Genomic DNA, 22,624 nt, shown 5'->3' with positions numbered 1-22,624 from the left:
CCGTCCTGCCCTTCTCGTGGCTGCGGGAAAGCCGCCTGCCCGCCCTCCCGCGAGGCCCCAGGCCTGGCGCCTCACCTTCTGCTTCCGAAGCTGGGACCCGTTCTCAACTCTAGACGGCCTCGCTATCTCGGCTGGACGGAGTTGGAGGCCCGTCAGCAATGGGGGCGGGCAGGTTGCCTGTCCCTGTCTCATGCCGGTTGCCCAGCGCCGATCCTGATTTTGCAACGGCTCGGAGCTGGGCTGTCCTCACCAAAGATGGGCCAGCGCATCCCCACCGCCTCGCCTGCTCCTCCCCGTGGGAGCTGTCAAGGCCATCTGGAGGAGCTGTTGGGCCTCCGCTCCGAGGCCGTCTCCACCTTTCACCACTTGGGCAATCTGCCTCCCCTCTGCCCTCACTGGGGGCTCTTCCTGGGGCCAAAGGAGCCGAGCAGTTGCTGGAACGCGAGACTTACTCTACTGCCTCAAGGGAAGCCGGCTTCCCCACCACCCGAGATAGCTCGCTGGCAGGCCGGTTTAAGGGTTCCTCGACTTGCATTCCGTCCGCCTCATTTTGTAAAACCAGTTCTTTTCTTGCGGGGAGGGGGATAAAGAAAGGTACATCGGGAAGGGGTTAGATACAGCTACATATCCCAGCAGCAGTTTGCTTTTTAAAAGACCGGGAAGGGAGCATCAAGAAGTCCTAAGTGGGCTGCAGTGGCCCGAAGGAACAAGCAGCGGGAGTTGCTGGGATAACGACGCCTCCAGCCCCCCGCCGCGGTAATTTCCGAAGCAGTTCACCCAGGCCATATTGGCTGCAAAGTAGCGCAGGATGAGTTGCGACAGGGTAGTTGGTTTCAGCTAACCTGGAGCTGTACCAATGAGAACAGAAGACCGTCCACTACTAGGCCGTTTGTTTATTTATTTACGGCCAGAGACCAAAAACAGTTTACAGAAAGCTTCGGGTAAAGAAAGGAATAAGTAAATAAAACCACGGGCCCCTAAAGCTACCACCAGGATCAGCTGTAAGGATCGAATTAACAGTTCAGGGCACCAGATCCGCTTCCATTTCAATCAATAGCTCCGGAGCAGGATTGGGAACGGTCTAGTTATTTCTCGGAGCACTCGGACCTTGGACCTTTTCTGGCAGCCTGAGCATCCGCTCAGAATTTTTCCAGCGGTTGGGAAAACTAACTTTGGGGATCTTCCCATCGCGGGGGGGAGCGGAGGGGGGAGCCTGGCGGGCCGGGGCTGCCCCCTCGCCTCTTCCCGCTACCCAGGCCGCTGGTTTCCCTTTCGCCTCCCCAGGGTCAGGCGCCTCTGACTCGCCGGCTTCCCGAGCCGGACTTTTCGGAAGCTCAGGGGCGGGATCGAAAGAGGCCTCTCTCTCCGAAGAGTCGGCGCCGCCTGCCTAAGCCCCAACTCGCAGCCGAAGCCGAGCATCTTTACCACCCCCCCACCCCGCCCCAGCTTCCTAAGCCAAGAAGCGGGAAGGGGCAATCCCGGGGGACGGGAGGCTGCCGGCAGCTTGGAGCTAGGAGTGAGAGGGGGGCGCTCGCTCCTAACTCCCCCACCCCGAAAAGTGCCCCAGGAGGAGCCTTGTCCCGGGAGAACGGGCCTTCCCCTCCCTCCTGTTGAAGGCTGTGCGAAATCCGAGCCCGGGAGCCTTTTCGAAAAGGGGCTCGTCGCTTCTCTTCACTGCCTCCAAGTCTCTTGGAGGCCGCCTCCCGTTCGCTGAAAGGGAGCGGCCGGTCAAGCCCCCTAAAGGGTCGCGGGGGAGGCATCTTCCCCTTAAAGTGTCTCGAGGGTCAGCGGAGGGGAAGCTTCGAGAGCACTGAAAGTCACGCCTGGCCGTTCCCACGGAGGGCTAGCTGTTTTCTCCCGGTTGCCTGAACCTCGGAGCGGCCCAGTTGCGCTGGGACTCCTGGGGACAGAAGCGGATCGCGCTGAAACAGTAGAGCCCTCCAAGATGGGAAGTGTGCCTCTGAGCATACGCAGAATACCTGCCTAGAGCTTCGGCCAACCCCCACATGTCACCACAGCTGCCGCTTTCCACACCGGGAGGGGAGAGTGACAGAAGATGGGCTGGTCTCCCCGGCGGCTGCGGCTGTTTCCCGCCCAGGAGGCCTGGCAGAAACTCCCGGGACACTCGGCGACGTGTGGGCAGGGAAACGACGCCCGCAGAGCCTCCGGCGCTTCCTGCCGCCTTGGCTAGTCTCTGCGGAGAGTGGGGCTCTGTGGCCGCTGAAGGCCTCTTCCTTGTCCCCGCGGGAGAAAGGCTGCCCCGCAAGGCCGGGACCATAGGAGTCGGACGTGGCCTTGCCGCCCTGCACCGTCCAAGGGGCCGCTCCTCTCCCTGGCCCGGATCCCTCGGCGGGGTTGAGCACAGGAGGCGGCAGGAGGTGCACTGCAGCCGCCAGGCAAAGGCTCCTCTCCAGCTGCCGTCCTCGGTTTCCACCATCGCCAGCAGGGTTCTGGGGTGCCTTCTCCCTGCCGTCAGCACTCCCAACGGGCCGTCCTGCCTCAGACCCAACTCTGGGGGGCACAGGGACATGCTTGGGTGAGGTTCTGGGCAATGGTACGGAAATGGTTTGCCACTGCCTCTTTTTGGGATGTTTCCTCTCTTCCCAGCTGGACCTTTGGCCCTGGGATTCTCTGGTGCTCTCCCATCCAAGTACTAACTTGGACTATCCTTGTTTGGTTTTTCCAGATCAAGCAAGTAGCGGCAACTGAAGCCCCCCCTCCCCGCTTCCCACCCTTTGGTGCATAGGCTATTCCCCCTCCCTAGCTGTTCCAGTTGGTGACCATAGGAGTGTTACCTTCCTTCATTTAATTGTGCCGTATACAAGAAATAACTTCCTTAATCTTCCCTGAATTTCTCACCCTCACAATTTTCTTGGAAGTGAGAATGGTTTTATAAATGTGTGTCATGTTTCCCTTTTGAAACAGAAACAGAAACAGAAAAGCCCCAAAAGTTGTAATCTTTCTGCTCTGAGGAATAAGTTCAGCCCACTTCCCAGTTTTGCTCATGTTCCAGTTGTTCATGTTCCCCACTGAGAAACAGCCATCACATCTGTATGTGTGTGGTCAGACCTTTGGTTTGTATAAACCCACTCTGCTCTTAGCAGTTTTATTTTCTGTTCCTTAAGCACCCTCAGTGCCACTTCTCCTCTTTCAGAGTTAGCGCAGGAGGGGTTCTGGGGGGCGGTCTCTATTCTTCAGGCTGCTCAGCACAGCTCCTGTGGCTGCCAACTGAGATCCTTACATCTCAGGCTGGAGTCTGGCTTTGGAATGAGAAGCATTCGTTTATACTAACTGGAACCAGTAGGAGGAGAGCTGCGCTAGTTCATGGTAGCCAAAAATCACTGATCTGTCTGAGAAGGTGCTACCAGACTCCTCCTGGATTTTGGCAGTGGAGCCGTAGTTCCCATTTCCACAGGCAGTCCCATGGCTTGGATCTCCACGTCTTTATTGTTTCCACCTCCTCAGTGCTTCCATGCCAACAGCAAGGAGGTCTTCCTGCTAACTGCACATGGTCCTCCAAGGCCCCTGTGGTGCTGCCACTGACCCTTCTGTTCCTTGTCATTTGCTGATATGGGGGAGAAGGAAACGAGGGCTTCCTGTCAGCAGACTTTTCCGGGAGCCAAACCGACTGCCATCCAGGCCTGGCATTGGAGGTGAGATGATCCTTGGGCTCATTCAGTGATGGCCATTCCTTGAGCTGTAGGGGCAAGTTCCGTGACACTTGGAGGGCACTGATTCACTTGTTTGGGCTTTTGCTCCCCCCCACTCCCAGCACTGCTATCATGGAGATCCTGTGCTGCAACATCCTGCAGGTTGCCTCCCCCCAGTCTTCCTGCAAGGGACCTGAGTGACCATGGGCCTTCCCGGCAGAGAATCTTCCACAGCCAGAGACTCTCCCTGGGGCCCCTCTTGCAGTCATTCCCAGACTCTTCCATCTGGCCTGCCTTGTTTCCTTGCGATGGAATGTGCTGCTACTTGTGCTGCTCCTGGAGACTGTACCGTTTGCAGCAGCCTTTGTTTGCTTGTAGTGGGCACATTTAAATTTGCTTCATTGTTTTTTCATAAACTGCTTGGGAATTTTGATGAAGGGTGAGGTAGGTCTCAAGAAAATGAAAGAATTGTTCATATTCTCAAGGCCTGTCCAAGCATCCGTTGATCTCCCTCCTAAAGACTTACTGTCTAGACAAAGCCAGGAGTCAGCACTGGGTGGGGCATAGGTAGGTAGGGGAAGGGGTCCAGGGAAATGTTCTCCCCACAGAGTATCTGCCATCTCCCCCAGACTCTGGGTTCCCTTTGCAAACTCCTGTTCCTTGGTCCTCTCCCAGCTGCCCAAGCCTAGAACAAAACAGAGCCCCACCACAGAGATGCTGCAAAATCATGGCCTCTTGCTAGGGACACTCTGTGCCAGAAGCTGCAGATGGAGTTGGGGAGAAGAGGTGGGGGAGTGCCTTCTTTTCCTGGCCTCTAGTGGGGATGCGAGGACAGGAGTTTGGCAGGGGAGGCTTCTCCTTCTCTTCTTCTGATCCTCTGAGGAGCATAGAGGTGAGAGGATGCACCGTGTGGTTTGTTCTCCCTGAAGATGCAAGGACTGCACCTGCTGCAGGTACAGGTGGTGGCCCTCCTGGAAGGTGAAAAGGGTAGAGACAACCCTGTCCCCCCTCTCCTTCTCAGGGAAGATGAGAAATTCTTAGATCAGACCCAGGAAGTGCTTATGGAAGAGCAACAGATTCAGGAATCCTAAATCTAAAAGAGCCAAGAATACCAAAGACATGAGGGGAGGGGCAGTGGAGGGAATGCGGGAAGGTGATACAAAGGACCGAGCCTGTTCAGAGGAGCTCTTGCCACCAGAAAGGCACCCGTTGCTCATCTGTCTCGGCTTTGGGGCAAAAGCAGGGTCTTCCAGCTTGTGCTGACTGAAGTCTTGGCTAAGATAGTAGGGTGGTAAGCAGTCATGGGAAAGGACCATCCTCCTCAACTCCTACTTTGCTTTGGTCTTCTCCAGAAAGGGGAACTGTGTTCAAACGGACCCAACCAGAACAATTGACAAAACATGGGAGTGGCAACCCCAGGTAAGTACAGAGATGGTTAGGAAGGCCCCGACTATTAAGTTCAAGACTCCAGGGCCATGATCAAGTACATCCAAGAGTCTTATCGGAGCTTACATATGTCATCTTGGAGCCATGGATGAGGCTGAAATGAGAGTTTATTTCCAGGCTGCTTCCCCTGACCTTGCAAACATGACAAGACAGCAGGTTCAGTTCCCCAGTTTTCTTAATCTTGTCAAACCCAGAGGAACCCTGCCCCTAAACATCCCCTGCTTGCTGAAAAGAAAGAGCTGTTGCTCACCATTAAGGAAGACAGAATGAAATTGACTAGAGGTGGCAATTGACTAAGGCAGACAGTAACTGGGGGGCAGGTGCCTAATCCCTTCAAGGTCTCTCTCCTGGCTGACAAGGGGGAGCCACAATTGGCTTAACCACACAATCGCTCTCCTCACAAATCGAACTTATCTGGTTTTCCATTTATGGTCCCGAGAGCCAGACAGCAAATCAGAGCCTTAGAATTTATTTTATTTTATTTTACTTATTTTCTATCCTGCCTTTATTATTTTTTAATAAATAACTCAAGTGGTGAACATACCTAACACTCCCTCCTATTTTCCCCACAACCACCACCCTGTGAGGTGAGTTGGGCTGAGTGGGGGTGACTGGCCCAAGGTCACCCAGCTGGCCTTCATGCCTGAGGCGAGACTAGAACTCACAGCCTCCTGGTTTCTAGCCCATTGCCTTAACCACTAGACCAAACTGGCTCTCTCCTGTACAATTTTCCCCTGTACAATTAAAAATCCTGATAAAAGGCTTTATTTTTCTATGGTTCTTTGTTCCTCTTTCTTGTAAAGCTGGGACCCAACAATTGTTGGATTGTTGGGTAAATAGTTGGTTATTTTCTCCTCAATGTTGTGCTGAATTTGTGTTCTGAATTTTCCATGGGTGGGAAGGCAAACCTTCCTACTTCAAAAGGGAAGAAATAGAGGAGCTGTGTAATGACTGACCAGCAGCTTCATGTTGAGAGTGGGCAAAGCCCTGAAATGGACCACGAAGCAGCGAGACAGGAAAAAGTGGAAGAGCATTCCAGGCCACACCAACACTCCCCTTTTTGACAGAGAGACCAGTTTGTTTGTCCATGAAAATGAGGCAGATGTTCTTCACTCTGACTTCAGCAAAGCCTTTGATAGATTCTATAAAATCCTAGCAGAGAAGATGTTAAAATGTGGGCTGGACTATGCTACCATTTGCTGGATCCAGAGCTGGTTGAACAAGCTTTATCCAATGTGTGTTCATCAGTGGCTCTTTTGTGCTGAGCTGAAAGAAGGTACTTTTTTTTCTTTTTTTTTAAATAGTCTTTATTAAATTATTTACACAAATAATACAAACATAAAATGACAAATCAGCAATAAACATAAAATGCAAAAACAAGAGAAAGAAAAAAGGAAAGGAGAAAGAAGAAAGAGAAGAAGAGGTTTAAAAGAAAGGAAATGGATTTCCAACTCCCTAAGTAATACAATTTTATACCTTAACTAAATAATTTCTTTTCACAATTCACTAATTTGGTTACAATAATTCTACAGTTCTACTGAGATTATATAAGTCAAATACATAATATTTTACATCTTGTATTATATTCATATGTTTTACACATTTATGTTAATTTTTGGGTCGATTCTACATAGTTGAAGAAGGGGGTCCAGTCATTTTGAAAACCTTCCACATTTTTATCATTTAGCTGGTCCGTAAGTTTTGCCATCTGCGCCAGATTCAGGGATTTAAATGTCCATTCTTCCAAGCTGAAAGAAGGTACTGATTGGCATTCCACAGAGCTCCTTCTAGGCCTTGGACAGTTCAACATGTTTATACATGACTAGAATGATGGGCTAAAACATTGTTTTCAATTTTGCAGTCAACAGAAAGAGAGGGGAGATAGTAAGCTGCTTAGAGGACAGCTTCAAGATCCCGGAGAACAGAGTTGGGCAATGAGCCAAAAATAGCAATAAGGATTTCAACAGAGTCCAATTCGAAATCTTTAATTTGGACAGGAAACGTCAAAGGCGTATGGTTGGAGAAACTATAACAAGTAGTAGTTCATATGCAGTCCTAGACTGCATCAACATAAATTCAGCATCACAATTCCTCCTTTCCATTCTGTGTTAGTCAGATTGCACCTAGAATATGACATCCAATTCTGGTGCCACATTTTAGGAAAGACAACTGGAATATGTCCAGAGGACAGCAACTAAGGTGATTAGGGACCTAATGGTTGGAGAAGTTGGGAATCTTTAGCCTGTAGAATAAAATATTATGGGAGACATTATAGTTGCCTCCAAGGACCTGAAAGGTTATTATGTAGAAGACAGGGTAGACATTTGTTCAAGAAAACAGGGCAAGAAACAATGGGTTTGATTGGCAAGGAAGTCAATGTTGATTGAACAACAGAAAAAAAAGAACCTTAATATCAAAAGCAACCATGGAACAGGGTTCCTCTTCATTTCTAGCAGACTCTCTTTTGCTAGAAATGTCTAAAAGAGTAGGTGGGTAGGGATCAGTCAGGAATGCCTGGCAGTGGATTCCTGCCCTAGTCTAGATTGCCTCCAAAGCCTCTTCCACCATTCCAGGATTCCAGGAATGCCCTCCTGCCTGCCTCTTCCAGTGGCATGCAATCTGGTGGGGCGTGGAATGGGCTGTTTGTTTCCTTCTTGCTGCCTAACGTGCTCCCAAGTCAGGTGCTCCCTTTTTGATGTCCTCCCATAGATGGGGCTGCCCTGATACTGCCTCTGGGCCTGGGGAGAGCAGCTTGGCTGTAACCAGGGAGCTTCAGACTGCAGGAGCATTCACCAAGTTTCCTGTGTGAGAGTCCACCGACCAGCCAGGCAGAAAAACCTTCTCTTGTCAGGAGAGGGTCCCCACAGGAGACCTGAAGCCAGCTGCTCTCAGAAAGCTGGCAGGAAGGCTGGGTTGTGCAGAGCAACCTTTCAGGTCCAGCCGGTTTCCTCCGTGACTTGCTCTGGAGGTTGCCACACACAGCTAGCAGGAAGGGAGTCAGGCAGGTAGGACAGGCAAGCTTCCCACTCAGTGCACTTGTCTCAGAGCTGTGCTGTGGGCTGGCTGCTGGCAGGCATCCGAAGCTCACACATATGCTTGGAGGAAGGCAGTGTGCCATGGACCTTGGAAGGCTGCAGTGACCTGCCAGGGCTACCAGTGCTGGGAAGAGGCCATGGAACAGCCCCCCCATCTGGTAAGTCAGCTCAGGGAGTGAGGGAGGTAAGGAAGGACTTGCCGATCACTGGAATGGCAGCTATGGTGATGGGATGTGGTCAGTAGAGAAGACATCTTTGTGGGAATTGGCAGAAGTGGGCACTAGAGAGGGAGGAGGAGTAGGCTGGGGTCACCAGCAGGCACAGGACCAGGATATCTCTGAGGCTGCTCAGAGGTTAGGGTTGGGGTGTGGGCTACTTCCTTTCATGAGGGGGTGGGACAGTTTGAGGGCAACCTTTCTGTTCTGCAGTTCTAGGATGGCTGCTTCTTCTCTGGAGATAAGCTTCTTAAAAGCATTTTGCCCCCCCCTCTCCCCTCACCCCCGTTGCAGCCCCATTTCATTTTCATTCATCTGGGCGAGGCTTGCTGCAAACCTCTTGCCCTTTCGAGAAACCGAGCTGCGGCAGGGCAGATCCTCAGCAGCCTTTACCTGCAGCAGCCTAAGACCAGCTGGGGTTCTCCCCCTCGCCCTTCTTTGCCCTTGCAAGCCACAGAGATCAGCCACTGCTGGGCCACCACAGTGCTTCTTGCCAGCCCAGGACCAGCAATGGATGCTTCTCTCTCATGCTTTGCCTCCCATCTCCTCTTGTGGGATGGGCTGTGGCTCTCTCCCACCTCCTTTCTGGCACCCTCTCCAAGGGTGGGCACTGCCAGTCCAGCATTCAAAGTGGCCTCTGCCCCTCTGCCCTGCCCCCCAAGCTGGGTCAACAGTGGCTGATTTTCTCTTCCTGGAGCTGATGGGAATAGGCTGTGGCACATGGGCCAAAATGCAGGCACCTCAGCCCAGGAAACACCTGCTCCACTGCTTGATAAATTTTAATGTGCACTATGCTTGGGTTGCTTTTTAGTTGGCATCGGGATCAGACTTAATCCTAGTTAATTATATGAGTTGACATAATTTATGATTAAAAAATAATCTGGGAAATAATTTCCAGATGTATAACAAATAAATCCATTGTGGTGAGACTGGGGGTGGGCGGCGGTGCCAAATGCCTTGACACCCTCTGGATCCAGTGGGTTCTCTCCTTGGTGAACGAGCAGCAGGGGGCCAGGAAGCAGCATTTGGGGGGTGCCTGCTGCACAGCTGCACAGGCCCAGGAGCATCTTGGCTTGTGGCTTCAGTGAGGCTTCTGCTAATGCTCAGCACACCTCTGACTGGTCACACAAACGGAGTCAGCACAGCCCTTGGAAGAGAGAAGTTTGAATGGGGTGGGCGCATTTACCAGAGGTCTCTGGGCGAGAGTCTGTCAGACCCCACCCCCCAGCCAGAACTTCCAGCTGAAAGGAATGGCCACAGCTCCTGCCCCCAAGCAAAGGTTTGGACAGCATCTCTGGGGTGGTTAAGGGTCCTCCTTGACCCCTGCCAATCTCCCAGTCACCGCAGCTGGGGGTGGGAGGGGAAGGGAGATGAAGCAGTTCCATGTCATAAGATTGCAGGTGAATCAGAGGCCAGGAATCTGATACTCCGTGGTGACATAATAGCCCAGCAGCATTCCGGGATGGCCCAGGAGGAAGTCGCTTCTGTGCCACCGGGGCAGGGTGACTCAAAGGGGGCTGCGAGCTGCAGTGCCCAGTGGCAGTGTCCTTGGTCGTTTTGGACCAACTGCCTTGCCTCGCCTTGCCTCGCCATAAAAATAGGGCACACAGTCTCTGGAGAGGATAGAGCTGAAGTCCCAGTTCAGGTCAGCAGCTGGAGGCAGGGCTTCTGAAAAGGGGCACACCCAGCTCCTTTGCGAAGAGGCCCGCCCAGAAGCAGCGGCTCAGGAGGCATTCCTGGATGCTCTCCTGATTTGTGGAGGCCCTCTGGTGCAGAGAGTTCTTGGCTGTGAAGGGCGAGCTTGCTGGAGGGAAAAGAGAGGGCTCAGGACCACCACTCCTGGCTGGGTGCATCCAGACTTTGATTCTCCAGCCTCTTCTCCAACCTCCCTCCGTCTTCTTTACCTACAGGAAGGTCCACTGCCTTCTCTTGAGGTCCTGAGCCCCATTCTCTACACTTTCCCACCTGCTGTCTCTCAAGTGGCCCCATCAGGGGAGACCATTCAAGGTGCCACCCTCAGGCCTTATGCTGCAGACACCAGCCCAGCCCCCCCGCCCTGCATAGCTTGTGCAAGTCCAAGCGGTAAGACCCCTGCTGGAACCTGCCAGTCTGGGTGGGGGGATGCATATAATGATGGAGGCATTACCTTGGAGGGTCTGATCCAGCCTCTTGCAATATGGGAAGACCCCTAAGCAGGGGACCTGGAAATGGCAGCAATGGGTGGGGGGCTGAAAGAAATGGAAGCAACCATCTGGGAAGCAACCGACCGGCTCTTCGCTTCCTTGGAGCTCTGCTCTGTTGCACAAGATGGCAGTTTCAGCAATCCAGGCCTCTGGTCACAGAGAGGAAGGATGGAAGAAAGCTGAATTAAGCTTGCAAGCCCAACTCTGGCCTGCTCTCCCTCGGCTCCAGCCCACTGGGGGCTGCACAGAGAGAAGTCTCTTGCTGCTCTGACTCCCCTCCTCAGTATTTTGCTTCCTACCCATGGCAGAGACCCCCACGTCTCCCATCTCTGTGCCAAGCCTCTCCCAAGGACCTGGCCCAGCTCTCTTCCTCTCCCCACCCACAGCTCCCTCCACGCCCACCTTCAAGGCCTCCTGGGGAATGGGCCCGAAGAGGGTGGCCCTCATCGCCTGTCTCCTAGTCCTCATCGTGCTGCTGGTTGCCCTCATCCTGCTCTGTGAGTCCTTCCTTTCTCTTGGCGGCTTGCGAGTGGCGATGGTGCAGGAAATGCAGGCTAAAGTCCTGGGAGGGAGGGTCAGTCTCGCCCCTAGGATTACTTTGCCTTTTTGCAGGAATGTTGCTGCCTCAAAAGAGGATGGCATCCTCTCCCTCCCCGGTTTATGTTCAAAAGTGGCTCAGACTGGCAGTTGACTCTGTCTCCATTGTAGGCAACGTTACAGCATTGAACCTCTCCCTTATGCTGGAGAAGAGCAGGGTCCACACTCTTCTTGTGGGGAGGGACTTTCCGAGTAGGGAGAGGTCCAGCTTTTTCTCCTTCTCAGAGATACATAGATTGTCCTCTGGAAGGGAGACAGGCAGCAATTTCTGGTCAAGGAAAGAACCTGCTCTGATGCAGATAAATGCAAGTGAGTTGGTGTCAATGGGTGCCCCACATTTCCAAGGGGTGACTCTGCAAAGCCTCGATGAGACAACCAGGTTTGACCTGGTTTCATAGTTCTTCCTACTTCATGGAAGTTCTCTGAGGGCCCGTATTGCTCATAGGACATGCCAGAAATGTTTCCTGGAAAATATCTGTCTTTCCTTTCTCTATTGTTGACTCTGGAATCAATACAGAGGAGAAGAGATGGAGGGAGACCAGCTGCATGCCAGAACTCCCTCTCCTCCTCTCCTCCCATTCGTGTCCCATTCAGACAACTGCCTCTTCATAAGGCCATCTATTTGTTGCTGTCCTCCGGCAAACAACATCTAGATTTGTGATGGATTTTTCACACACAGGAAGACCTAGTGCATTTCCTGGGTTCACAATGGAGTTTCTAGCTGGTGTGACATGGGTGGCTGGGTCATGCCTCACCGTGAGATAACTGTACTAACCATCAGGCCCAGATTGTGCAAAGTCATGAATGTAAGACAAGACCTCCTGAATCCATGGAAGGCATTATTGCAGGTCTGCGTCTTTGAATGACTGGGGTGGGGCGGGGGGGACCAGTCTTGGGGTCATGCTGCGCCTACTGTTAGGAAGCCGTTCAAAACCTTCAGCCAGACTCTGCCCTTCAGTAATTTAAATCCACTGCTCTGTGTTCTGCACTCTGAGATTTCAGAGGTCAGGTTCTTTGGGGCAATGCAGCTGAAGAGGGTGATCCTCTTTTCCCTTGGCTTCTCTCCCCAAAGCTGAACTGTCCCACATCACCATCTTGTGTCACAGGACTTCCTTCCTGGTCCTGTGAGCCTCCTGGTTGCCCTGCTCTGAAGCTGTGCAGAAGAACCATGGCCAGAACTGGCCAAGACAGAGCAGGCTGGAGGGATTCCTTACGTGCTTTGGAAACAACAGCTAGTGCAGAGACCACCTCTGTGCCAGATGTCCAGCTCCTTCTGCTTCTTGACCTCAGAGATGTTTTGGGGATGTGCCCAGGGTTGGACTTATCTTGGTTTGGAAACTGGCATCTGATCCCTGGCAAGTGCTAATAGATTTTTATGATGTCCCCCAAACATCCGCACAGAAGCACAGCTGATTCTCTTTCTCACCCCCCCTTCTCTCCCCGCACACAATTGTGAGAGAAAGCTGGTGCCGCTTGCAGTCAGATGGCCAGAGGAAGAGCCCTGGCTGGGGCCTCTTTTTGTGCCCTCCTTTCCTGTGAGAGGAAGGGGAGGGAGGCAAGAAACAGAAGCAGTAGGTCTCCTTAGCAAGGGTGGTGAAACCAGGCCAGGCCTTCCATGTCCTCCTTCCTTTTCAGTTGCTGGAGCTGCTGCAAAAGCTGGTTTTAATGGCCTGGGCATCTTTGAACTGATGGGAAATAAAGGCACCCCTGCATTTCTGGGCCACCAAGCACTTCCCCCTAAATCAGGGGGTTTCTGCCAGCATCCTTTACACCACCACATTTTATTAAAAGGCACAAGCTTCCATGAGCTGCAGCTCACTTCACCAGATGTGTGGATAACATTTGGTGGCAGGAAAAGGTGCTACCAGACTCCATCTGATTTTTGTCTACCATGGACTAACACAGATCCCCTTCTAAAACCTTCCCCCAAGAGACTCATCTGTGGTGATGATTGCAAGTCACAATGCTGAGGAATGGTGTGGTTGTGCAAATGCTGTGTCCAATTCTCTGCAAGGTTCTCTGGAGAGACCACACCTACCACCAGCTGCCTAATGACAATAGGAACTGGGAACCTGTTCAGCTGGCAGTGCTGATGCCAAAGGGGTGCAATTGCAAGAGTCCTGTGCCGGACGTTTCTCCTTGCAGTCTAGGCAGGAGACAATTAATCCAGAGCATGAGAAGCTCTGATGAATGGTCTTTATCAGAAGGAAAGCTGAGGTGACCCACGAGAATTCCAGCAGGTCTCTTGTTCGTTTCTCCCACCTTCTACATAGAGGGCAGGAAGCTTGCCTCTTTTGGGGGGCTGTGTTGGTTCCTTGCTTGATAATGTCAGACCTTTTCTCAGGGTGAGAAGTAACTCTCCCACCTGGAAACCCACCCATGCCCCAGTCCATTCACTGCTCTCTCTCCTGTCCTGCTCCCAGTCTTGTTCTGGCGGTCCAGCACTGGCATTGTGCACAAGCAGCCGGCGGAGAGCTGCAGTGACCACGCTGTGCGGTGCGATGGGGTTCCCGACTGCTCTCAGAGAAGCGACGAGCTAGACTGTGGTAAAGCATCCAGGCCGGAGAGGCTGTGGGACAGGTGGGCGGAAGGACTTTGGGAGGAACTCAAGAGAGCTCGTTCCCTGGAGGGTCACTCCCTCCCAGGAGCACCCACATGGTGTCCACAGTGTCCGCCCCTCTTCTTTCTTGCCTGTCCCGCAGTGCGCTTTGGGTGGAACCAGTCCTTGCTCCATGTCTACTCAGGAGCAGAGAGGGAGTGGCTGCCTGTCTGCAGCCATACCTGGACAGAGGCCTTCTCCCAGAAGACCTGTCAGCAGCTTGGATTCCTAAAGTAATTTTGGGCCTCAAAAGGTGGGGAGGAAGGAAGGGATCTGAGGAAAGCTCTCCTCCTGTTTTCTCTCAGCCCTTCGCTTTGGTCTGCTGGATGTGTTAGTGTGGTGTTCCCCTCCCCCCACCCCCCACCCCCAATGGCAACTTCGTAAGCAGTGGAAGGCCCCATTTGTGGACTGCACCCCTGCAGATGAGTGTGGGGGAGGGGGGAAGAGATGGGGCTGTTCAACAACTGAGTGTCTTGGTGGGTTGGATGCTACGCAAGGGATGCTTTGTAGCCCAGATAATGTTGAGTCTGCAGCACTGCCAGCTCCTGGTTGGGCTGTGCTCCATGGTGGCCCAGCCTGCCAGGTCCTGGGGAGTTGCTCCGCATCCAGTTGTGGATGTAGAAGTGCAGCTGCTCTGTGCTCCAAGACAGGGGGCCCTCCCAAGGCCTCTTTTTGCCCGTGACTCTCTTCTGCCTCCCCAGTGCTTCCAACACAGAATACGTCTCTCTGTCCTTCCCTGGGAAAAGTCTTGTGGCTGGAGGGATGCAAAAAACCATTCAGCAGAGTCTCAACAGGTAATGAGCTGCTCTGGGGTGAGGGCAGTGGTTTGGAGGGGCGCCCGTCTACTACAAGCCCTGCCTAGTGCTGGCAGACCCACTTCATCTGAGGCAGAGGCGGCTCCACGGGCTTCATGGCCAAGGAGGGCTTGCTCTGCCCAGGGGATGCCTGCTGGGGCCAATGCTGCTGTGCCACCCACAGGCACCAGGGAAGGATGATCCTTTGTTCTGTGACAGGTGTCACAGAGGAGCTACAGAAGTGACAGCACATGGTAATAAGTAGTGCATAAATGCATATACCCAAACATGTATCAAATTCTAGTCTGAATTATTCCAACTGAGAAACAAAAAAACCTAGTTTGTCCTTGGATTAGAATTTCATTGTTTGTCAGAAAGTGCTTATGAAATGAAGTTGTGAATTTTCCAAGATAGTTTGCCATGTGCTGCCTGGGACTGGAGCCATTTGCTATGCCCTGTTGTTACTGAAGACACCAGTTTCCTTTAAGGAGCAAGATTCCCTTACATCAATGTAGCAGGGAAAAATTAGAACATTCACACCCTGCAAAGCATGCATCTCAAGACCGAGTGTAACAATTAGGGCTTGCTTAGCCTCTTAGGTCTTGCCATGATGGAATGTACTTGGTCCTTCTGTTTGGAATGAGCACCAGAGGTACTTCCTGCCAAAATCCAAATTCTGCTGTCATTTGCCACTTGGCTTTGTGGCACCTCCCCCCACAAAGAAAATCTCCTCTCCTCTCCAGTCTTCTGTCCTGGCTTGGATTTCTCTAGGCTGGCAGGTGTCAAGTGACCTTTGTGAAGACATGGACCACAGCATTATGCTTTCAGATCACCTTTCATGGAGGGTTTTGGGCCATTCAAGTCCTCAGCTTCATCTGCTGGGAAGGGAACGTGACCAGACTCCCATCCCTCACTGCTCTCTGCAGCTCTGCCTCTTGCTGCCCCTTGAGAGTACTTGTCATTTTCCCAGCCAGGCAGACCAACCTGGGGCTTCTATTCCTCCAGGATTACCCCTTGCACTACCCTTGACTGGATGAAAGACCCTGTTGGCTGCAGGCTTTGTGTTTCTCACTAACATCTGGTTTGTTGATCTCCTCTATAGCTCCCAGTGTAGTTCCAGAAAATACGTTTCTCTCCGATGCACAAGTAAGTAGAGCGATGGGGATGGGGTTGGGGTTGGGGTGGTGGACAGGGAGAGACAGACTCCATGGGGCGTTTTTATTACTGCACCATTCCTGAGGTGGGATAAAGAATTGCCCTAGGGCTGAACTAGTGCTCAGTTTATCTAGCATGCCTTCTCCTTCTTTCATAAGTTCCTATCTAAAGACACTAAAGCAGCATGCAAAACCATGCCACCAAATGCTCCTGCATTCCTAACAAATGAGATAAACAAACGGAATACTATCTTAACACTTTGAAAAGTAATAAAAATGATCGAGCAGAGCCAGACAGAGTGGGGGAGAGAACCACCTAGTTCCTTCCTGAACATTCAGGAGCCAAGTGTGGCATGGGTGTTACAATGGGGAACAAAGAGGAAGAAGAAAGGTAAAATAAAGATTTGGCTAATAAAAGGGAGCCGTGCCAGTTTGGTGGGTTGGTGTGGTGCATGGGTCTGGAGGGGAGTGGGGAAACAGGGCTTTTCTGTGTTCCTGTGACCGAGGCTCTTGGGCGTTTCTCCCTGCAGACTGCGGGCAACGGATATCTGGCCGCATTGTGGGTGGCACCGAAGCTTCTGCCAGTAAATGGCCTTGGCAAGTGAGCCTCCAGTATGGGTCTGCTCACATCTGCGGCGGCACTATCATCGATCCCCAGTGGGTGCTGACCGCAGCCCACTGCTTCTTCATGTAAGGCCAACCGACCGGTTACCTTGGGAGGGCAGTGGGAGGCTCGCAATGGGCTGTTAGGGAAAAGGAAAAGGAAATTTGCTGTCAGGACTTCTGCCAGGAGGAGGAGCCTAAAGGGCCATCTTGCTGCAGAGAAGCAGAACTGCCCATCCAACCTTTTCTTGAGACCCAGCAAAGGAATGAAGGGCATACCAATTTTCTTGAGCAGCTCATACCGTGATTCATGCTAAGAGTTTACCTACTGTATGGCTGCTCTTTCTCTACCATCCCCATGCCAACACCGCCCTTCCCCAATAACTGTCTAAACCAGGGTTTCTCAACCAGGGTTCAGTGGCATCCTAGGGTTCCATAAGAGGTTCCTAGGGGTTCCCTGGGAGATCACTATTTATTTAAAAAATTATTTCAAATTTGGGCAACTTCACATTAAAGAGGTAAATTTCATTCTTTATTTTCAGTTTAAGAACACTGCTCATGCATATATAGAGGCCTACACATGAAACGAATGTAATAATTTTGTAACTTCTGGCCTCTATTTGAGCCTGAATGTGCAGGGGTTCCCCGAGGCCTGAAAAATTATTTAAAGAGTTCCTCCAGGGTCAAAAGGTTGAGAAAGGCTGGTCTAAACCCTCATCTTCTTCTTCTCTGGGATCAATTTGCTCTCTCAATTTGAATAATTAAATTGGGTTGATTTTCTGAATCAACAATTTTAATGGGACCAGGGCTGATTCCCCCAGCCCCTGTCAAATCTCCCTCTGGATGCCTGTGCCTTAGCCAAGGCAGACCCTCCCATAAACTTTTGCCTTTGGACTTTTTAGAAATAGTGTGAAGATCCTGGACGAGTGGAAGGTATATGCGGGTACTGCTGATCTCAAGCAGGCGATGGAGGGAATCCTGGTCTCTGAAGTCATCATCAATGCCAATTACAGTGATGATCATGATGACTATGACATTGCCCTGATGAAACTCTCCCAGCCCTTGGTCCTCTCAGGTGAAATTCTCACACGCCCGAAGTCTGCCTGCTGCGTGGCCCAGCAAAAGTGCTGGTAGACCCACTGTCTTCCCTCCCAAGGCTCACTTGTTTCTCCCTCTGCTCCAGCTCAGGTCCGCCCAGCCTGCCTTCCCATGTCAGGCCAACGGTTTCTTCCTGGGAGGACATGCTTCATCACGGGCTTTGGCAAGATCAGTGAAAATGAGGGTAAGACGGGCTAGTGGGCCTCATCTGCTAGGCTGTGGCTCTCAGGCCAAGAATATAGGGATAAGGCACTTCAACAGAGCCAGTCAGCTTCCTGTCACCGGATACGTTCCAACAAAGGCTAGGCAATCACCTGCCAACGTGCTTGAGGGGTGGGGTGGACTTCGTGGCTATGATGAACTCTTTCCAACCCTAAGATTCTATGACCAAACTCAGTTCCAACAAGAGGCTGGGGTATCCAGGTCTCTCTCTCCTCATCACGTGGTTTCTTTGCTCTTTCAGAGAATACATCACCCAAGCTGCGGGAAGCAGAAGTGAAAATCATTGACTATCGGCTCTGCAACAGCCATAATGTCTATGAGGGGTTCTTAACCCCCCGGATGATGTGTGCCGGGTTTTTGCAAGGGGGCAAAGACTCCTGCCAGGTAAAAGAGGTTTTTCTTGAAGAGAAATGGGGAAGGGCTGTCCTGCACAAGCCTTAGACTGATAGAGTTACAAGCCTGGGAGCTTTTATTGACCTGTAAATTTTCCAACACCAGCTGAGGCAGAGATAAGGGGAGGCAGAATTCAGCAAAGGCTAGAGAAATCAAAGGGAGGATTCTTGCCTTGTAAATTATATCAGTGTTGCAAGACTCCTAGTGCAAAGGATTTGAAGGGAAAGTTGGGTCATCCAAGACAGTCTGTGAGTTCCATGAGAGCTCCACGAATCAAGCCAAGGGTCCAATCATAGGGTAAGGAACAGGAGAAACTTGTAATGGATAGTCTCAGGATGCAGGTCAGGAAGCAGGAGACTTACTTCCAAGTAGGAAAGGCAGGGGTGTGTGTGTGTCTGGCGGACATTCTTCTATATTCAGATTTCCCAATTAGAGTTGACTCCCTCCCTCTTGAGGACTCCAATCTCCACAGCTCAGCCCTTTTTAAATGGTGGCATGATTGAAGGCTTGGCACTCTTGCTGCCTGAATCAGCAGCTACATGTGTGGAGTCTAACTCATCACTCACAACTGGCAGACAGCCTGTAGCTTCCTCAGCTTGAGCCTTAGAACCAACCAAGATCTCATCAGACTCAGAGGAGTCCACCTCTGAGGCACACCAAGGAAAAAGATGAGGGGGCCTCCCTTGTGCCAACCCTTCTTGATATCTTGCAAACTTGCAGCTGACTTTCAAATCTGGGAGGTCTTTTGCTGTACTGGCCCCCAATATTCCTGCCCCCCAGTGGGGATGGCCCAGCTACCAAATGCCACGCACTTGATGATGGTCTTTTCAAATTCAGAATTACCCTTACTATCACTTTTAAAGCATTTGATCATGCTACATCTTATTTAAAATTAGTTCTAAAATGATTTTATTGCTGATTTTTAAAATATTCTACAAATCTGACAGAACAGCTTTCATACTAGAATGTAAGGTACTTTAAGATACTGATCTTAAAATAAAACACAAAAAATAAAGCTTTTCTATCACCCCTGTTGAGCACAATACTAAGAGTTTAAAAAAATAACAGTCAGCAGTATTGTGTTATGCGACTGTTACAGTCACATGACACAATACTGCTGACTCTTCAAAAATTATTTTTTTAAATGATATTTCATCAAGCTTGGAAATTACAGACAGAAATGCTGATGGAAATACCAATTTTAAAAAAGAAATGGGGTGACCAAAAGGTGCCACCCGCAAAGAAGATGGTGACTGCATGTTGAACTGTGACAGGCCCACAACATGACAGCCAGAAGGGCTTCCTCACCAGGACAGACTGGGCAGTTTTGCATTCTTCAGGAAGAAAAGTCAGGTCTTCAACACTTTGAGGAAAGACAGATGAACCACAAGGGAACATTGTTGATGGCACCATCTGAGTAACAGTATCACACGGATAGACTTCATAAAAGATGATGGAAATGCGGCACCTCCACTTGTAGGACCTGGTGGGAGTGTCCTCCTCTCGGCGCTGGGGCCCTTTTCTAAGGCTGGGTTTAGACGCTGATCCCCAGATGCCGGGTGGCTTCTAGCCTCCCTAATGCCTCTCTCTCTCTGCCCAGGGTGACAGTGGTGGCCCCCTGGTCTGTCAAGACAACAATCGATGGTACTTGGCTGGTGTTACCAGCTGGGGAACTGGCTGTGGCCAGAGAAACAAGCCAGGTGTCTATACCCAAGTCACAAAGCTTCTTGGTTGGATTTACAGCCAAATGGAGGTGAGAGGAGACGCTGCTTGCCTGCCTGAGGGAACTGCAGGCAGGGCTGCAACTGGGGTCTATGTCACCCGGGGCAAACATGGATACCACGCCCATTTTGGCGCCCCCCCCAAGCACTCATTTTGGTGCCCCCCCCTGCTCATTTTGGCACCCCACCAGCAAGGCGCCTGGGGCTCATGCCCCCGTTGCCCCCCGCCCCCAGTTGCAGCCCTGACTGCAGGGGTGTGGAGAGGGGAATGCAGGTGGCAGGGAAAGGTGGGAAATGGGAGTGGAATGAAGCTAGGGCAAGAGGGGCACTGTGTACCCACCCACAGTGACCCCTTCAAACAATATATTTGAAGAAATGTGGGGTAGAGGTAGGCTTAAATGACCCACCTAACTGACATGGCAGAGATTAGATTTCAGCCTGGTCTTACTTGAGGCCAAAATAGCTCCCTCCGTTCAGCCACGCCCTGCAAACTGCTCCGGGAGAATAAACTGATCCTTGCCTTTCTAAGGGAAACAACATCTGAGAGAAGCCCTGCCAAAACAGAGCCCTCTGGGAATATTTCTCCCATCCCCACCCTGCTTCCTGCAGCTATGAGGGAAGGGGAAAATAGGCATAAATGACCGGGAGTGGGCACTGTCCCTCCAACCCAAATTATGCACAACTAGTGGGGGGCATCTTCCCTTCTCTCAGAAAAAGGGGAAAGTGGGGAAAAGGCAGCAGCCTCTCAGCCTTCTGGTTCTGGCTTGGGGGTAGAGCAAGGAAAGATCTGCCTCCCGATGACTGGGAGAGGGGAGAGCCAAGTTATTTAGGCTGTGCAAATGGGGTCACTGTAGATTTAGGTGTCAGTCCTGAGACAGAAATAACATCTGTGCAATGCTGCCACTAGCTTGTGAATTTCCAGCTGACTTGATTAGCTGAGGAAGGTACTCTTTCCACCCGCACTTTTAACTGAAAAGTGCCTGGCCAAACAGAGTGGCTTGCTGGCCACTCTGTGTCTGAGCTGGCTTGTCTCCCATGGGGTGAGGGGCTGCTTCTCAGGCGAAGTCCGGGTATCTCCTCCTTCCTTCCTTGCCTTGCAGAGCCAGAGCAACTGAGAAGAAGGTGGCACCCCAACCCCTATCCGGGGAAGTGGAAGGACCGTGTCGAGGTGGGCCGACTGTATCTTCCTGCTCTTGGGACATAAGGACACTGGTGGGGCAGAGGACAGCTGGGCTCCTCCCCACTCTCTCTGGGATCTCCCAGCTGCTGTTGGAACTGGTTGGGGACTCTGGTTTGAAGGATGCAGCTGCTGAGCCTGGAGCTGAGCACTTGGCAAGACACACTGGGGCACACTGGGTAGGATGAGATGGTGGGATGAGATGACCTTGCTCTGTGGTAGTGCCTTTCTGAGAACTAGCCATGCTGTTGGCATCAGAGGGTGCTGACCAAAAGGTGGTCAGCTGCAACACCTCATGATGTAGGATCTGACTGGCAGCACTAAAGGACCCTGGGAACTGGACTCATTAGGACAGCCCTCTGCTGCCTCCTGGTACCACCCATCTTACCACCTCAGTGTTTCTGTCTGTCCCCAGAGCTGGGTGCATGGCATGGGACCCATTGTGACCACTCACCTGGAGAAGAGGGAACTGCAGAAGGTGCATGCAGACATACCCCCAAATTTTGACTTTCCTCTCCCCAATCACACATCTCCTTCCTTCTCTGGAGCATCTTCCTGAAAAGGCTAGAACAATGCCTTATTTGCTGAAAACAGAAGCATCAGTGTGACACTGCTTATTCTGCGGATTCTTTGCCCCAATTCCACTTCTCTGAATAATGGCAGCACCTGCCCCTTGCCTCACCCTCCAGAGGCCAGCTGGCACCTTGGAATGGAAATCTCTCTCTTTCTCTCTCTCCCCCTCCCCCCGGCCTTTCTGCTATGGCTGAGAAATGGCCTCTGACATCTAAGCCAGAGAGGGTCTTCTTGAGATTCCACTGCCAACAGTCCAGGGCACTACCCTGTACATTGGCAGGTGTTACCATTGGAGACTGAAAGCCGGTGTGTGTGTGTGTTAGGTTAAAGGTCCTAACACATGGAAAAGATCAGAGGATGGTGATATGAGAAGGGAGGCAGCAGTGGCCCAAAGGTACTGCTCACCCCAATTAACTGTGGCCAGCAGTGCTCAGGAGAGGCCCCCAAACCATGCCCAGACAGCCTAGTTAGGCCCTCCCATTCCTTCCTCTTTGACCAGATCACAAGAGACAGGCAATTACTTCTTCTGAAATTACATTTAAGTAGGAAACTTTAGGGTGAGCCTTTTCCCCATCTGTTGGCCAACCTAATGCATCTCATAACCAGACTGGTGCTGGCCATCCTGCAAGTTCCATTTTGGCTTTCTCCTCTGGCTTTGCTGCCCAACCCCCCCAGTAGGTAAAGAAGGCACCCACTGGTCAGGACACAGCAGGAATGGGGAGGATGGAGCTTTGGACCCTGCCTGGGCTTCTCTAGGCTGGTGGCCTGCCCCTCCGGCCACAAACCCTGGGGGCAACCGGCGAGGTCCTGCAGAGCAGGAGAACTGCAGCTGACCAGCGCGGACACCCAGATCTCTGGCTTTGGGGGAGTGGGAGGGATGGATTGAAACTGACAAGTAGGGGGACACTGGCAGATAAGCAGCAGCAGCAGCCCAGCGCACCCTCCCTCCTTGTTTTCTGGACATGGCAACAAGCAACCGTGGAGTTGCTGCATTGAGAAGTGAAGATACATTTCAGGGACTGCGGAAGTGAAATGGTCCCAGTACGGCCCTGCTTCTTCCCCAGTGAAATAGTGGAGCTCTACTGTCCTCTCCTCTCTCGAGTTGGGGTCCAAAGTAGGGGGGGAAGGGGTTGGAAAGAACTCGGGAAACCAAGGGCTGATGGG

At 51.8% G+C, this 22,624-nt stretch overlaps 1 protein-coding gene across 1 annotated transcript; it reads left to right on the top strand.

Moving 5' to 3' along the window:
* Positions 1 to 10,422: 10,422 nt before the first annotated feature.
* Positions 10,423 to 20,825, top strand: LOC134502808 (transmembrane protease serine 13-like). The gene is made up of 11 exons (XM_063311302.1): positions 10,423 to 11,026; positions 13,550 to 13,672; positions 13,829 to 13,958; positions 14,427 to 14,519; positions 15,622 to 15,665; positions 16,204 to 16,363; positions 17,179 to 17,351; positions 17,460 to 17,558; positions 17,838 to 17,980; positions 19,590 to 19,742; positions 20,811 to 20,825. Exons 1-11 carry the CDS (start codon positions 10,831 to 10,833, stop codon positions 20,823 to 20,825), a joined length of 1,329 nt encoding a protein of 442 aa, XP_063167372.1. The 5' UTR covers positions 10,423 to 10,830.
* Positions 20,826 to 22,624: the final 1,799 nt, after the last annotated feature.

The sequence above is a fragment of the Candoia aspera genome, chromosome 9 (genome assembly GCF_035149785.1).
Source record: "Candoia aspera isolate rCanAsp1 chromosome 9, rCanAsp1.hap2, whole genome shotgun sequence".
Classification (NCBI taxonomy): domain Eukaryota; kingdom Metazoa; phylum Chordata; class Lepidosauria; order Squamata; family Boidae; genus Candoia; species Candoia aspera.
This window is presented reverse-complemented; position numbering and strand designations above follow the sequence as displayed.

Bases quoted from the DNA above. Each gene is read 5' to 3' on its own strand.
- LOC134502808 (XM_063311302.1), top strand. From the start codon at position 10,831: ATGGCAGAGACCCCCACGTCTCCCATCTCTGTGCCAAGCCTCTCCCAA. The intron at 17,352-17,459 runs GTGAAATTCTCA...CCTCTGCTCCAG, and splicing joins CCAGCCCTTGGTCCTCTCAG to CTCAGGTCCGCCCAGCCTGC. The intron at 17,981-19,589 runs GTAAAAGAGGTT...CTCTCTGCCCAG, and splicing joins GGGGCAAAGACTCCTGCCAG to GGTGACAGTGGTGGCCCCCT.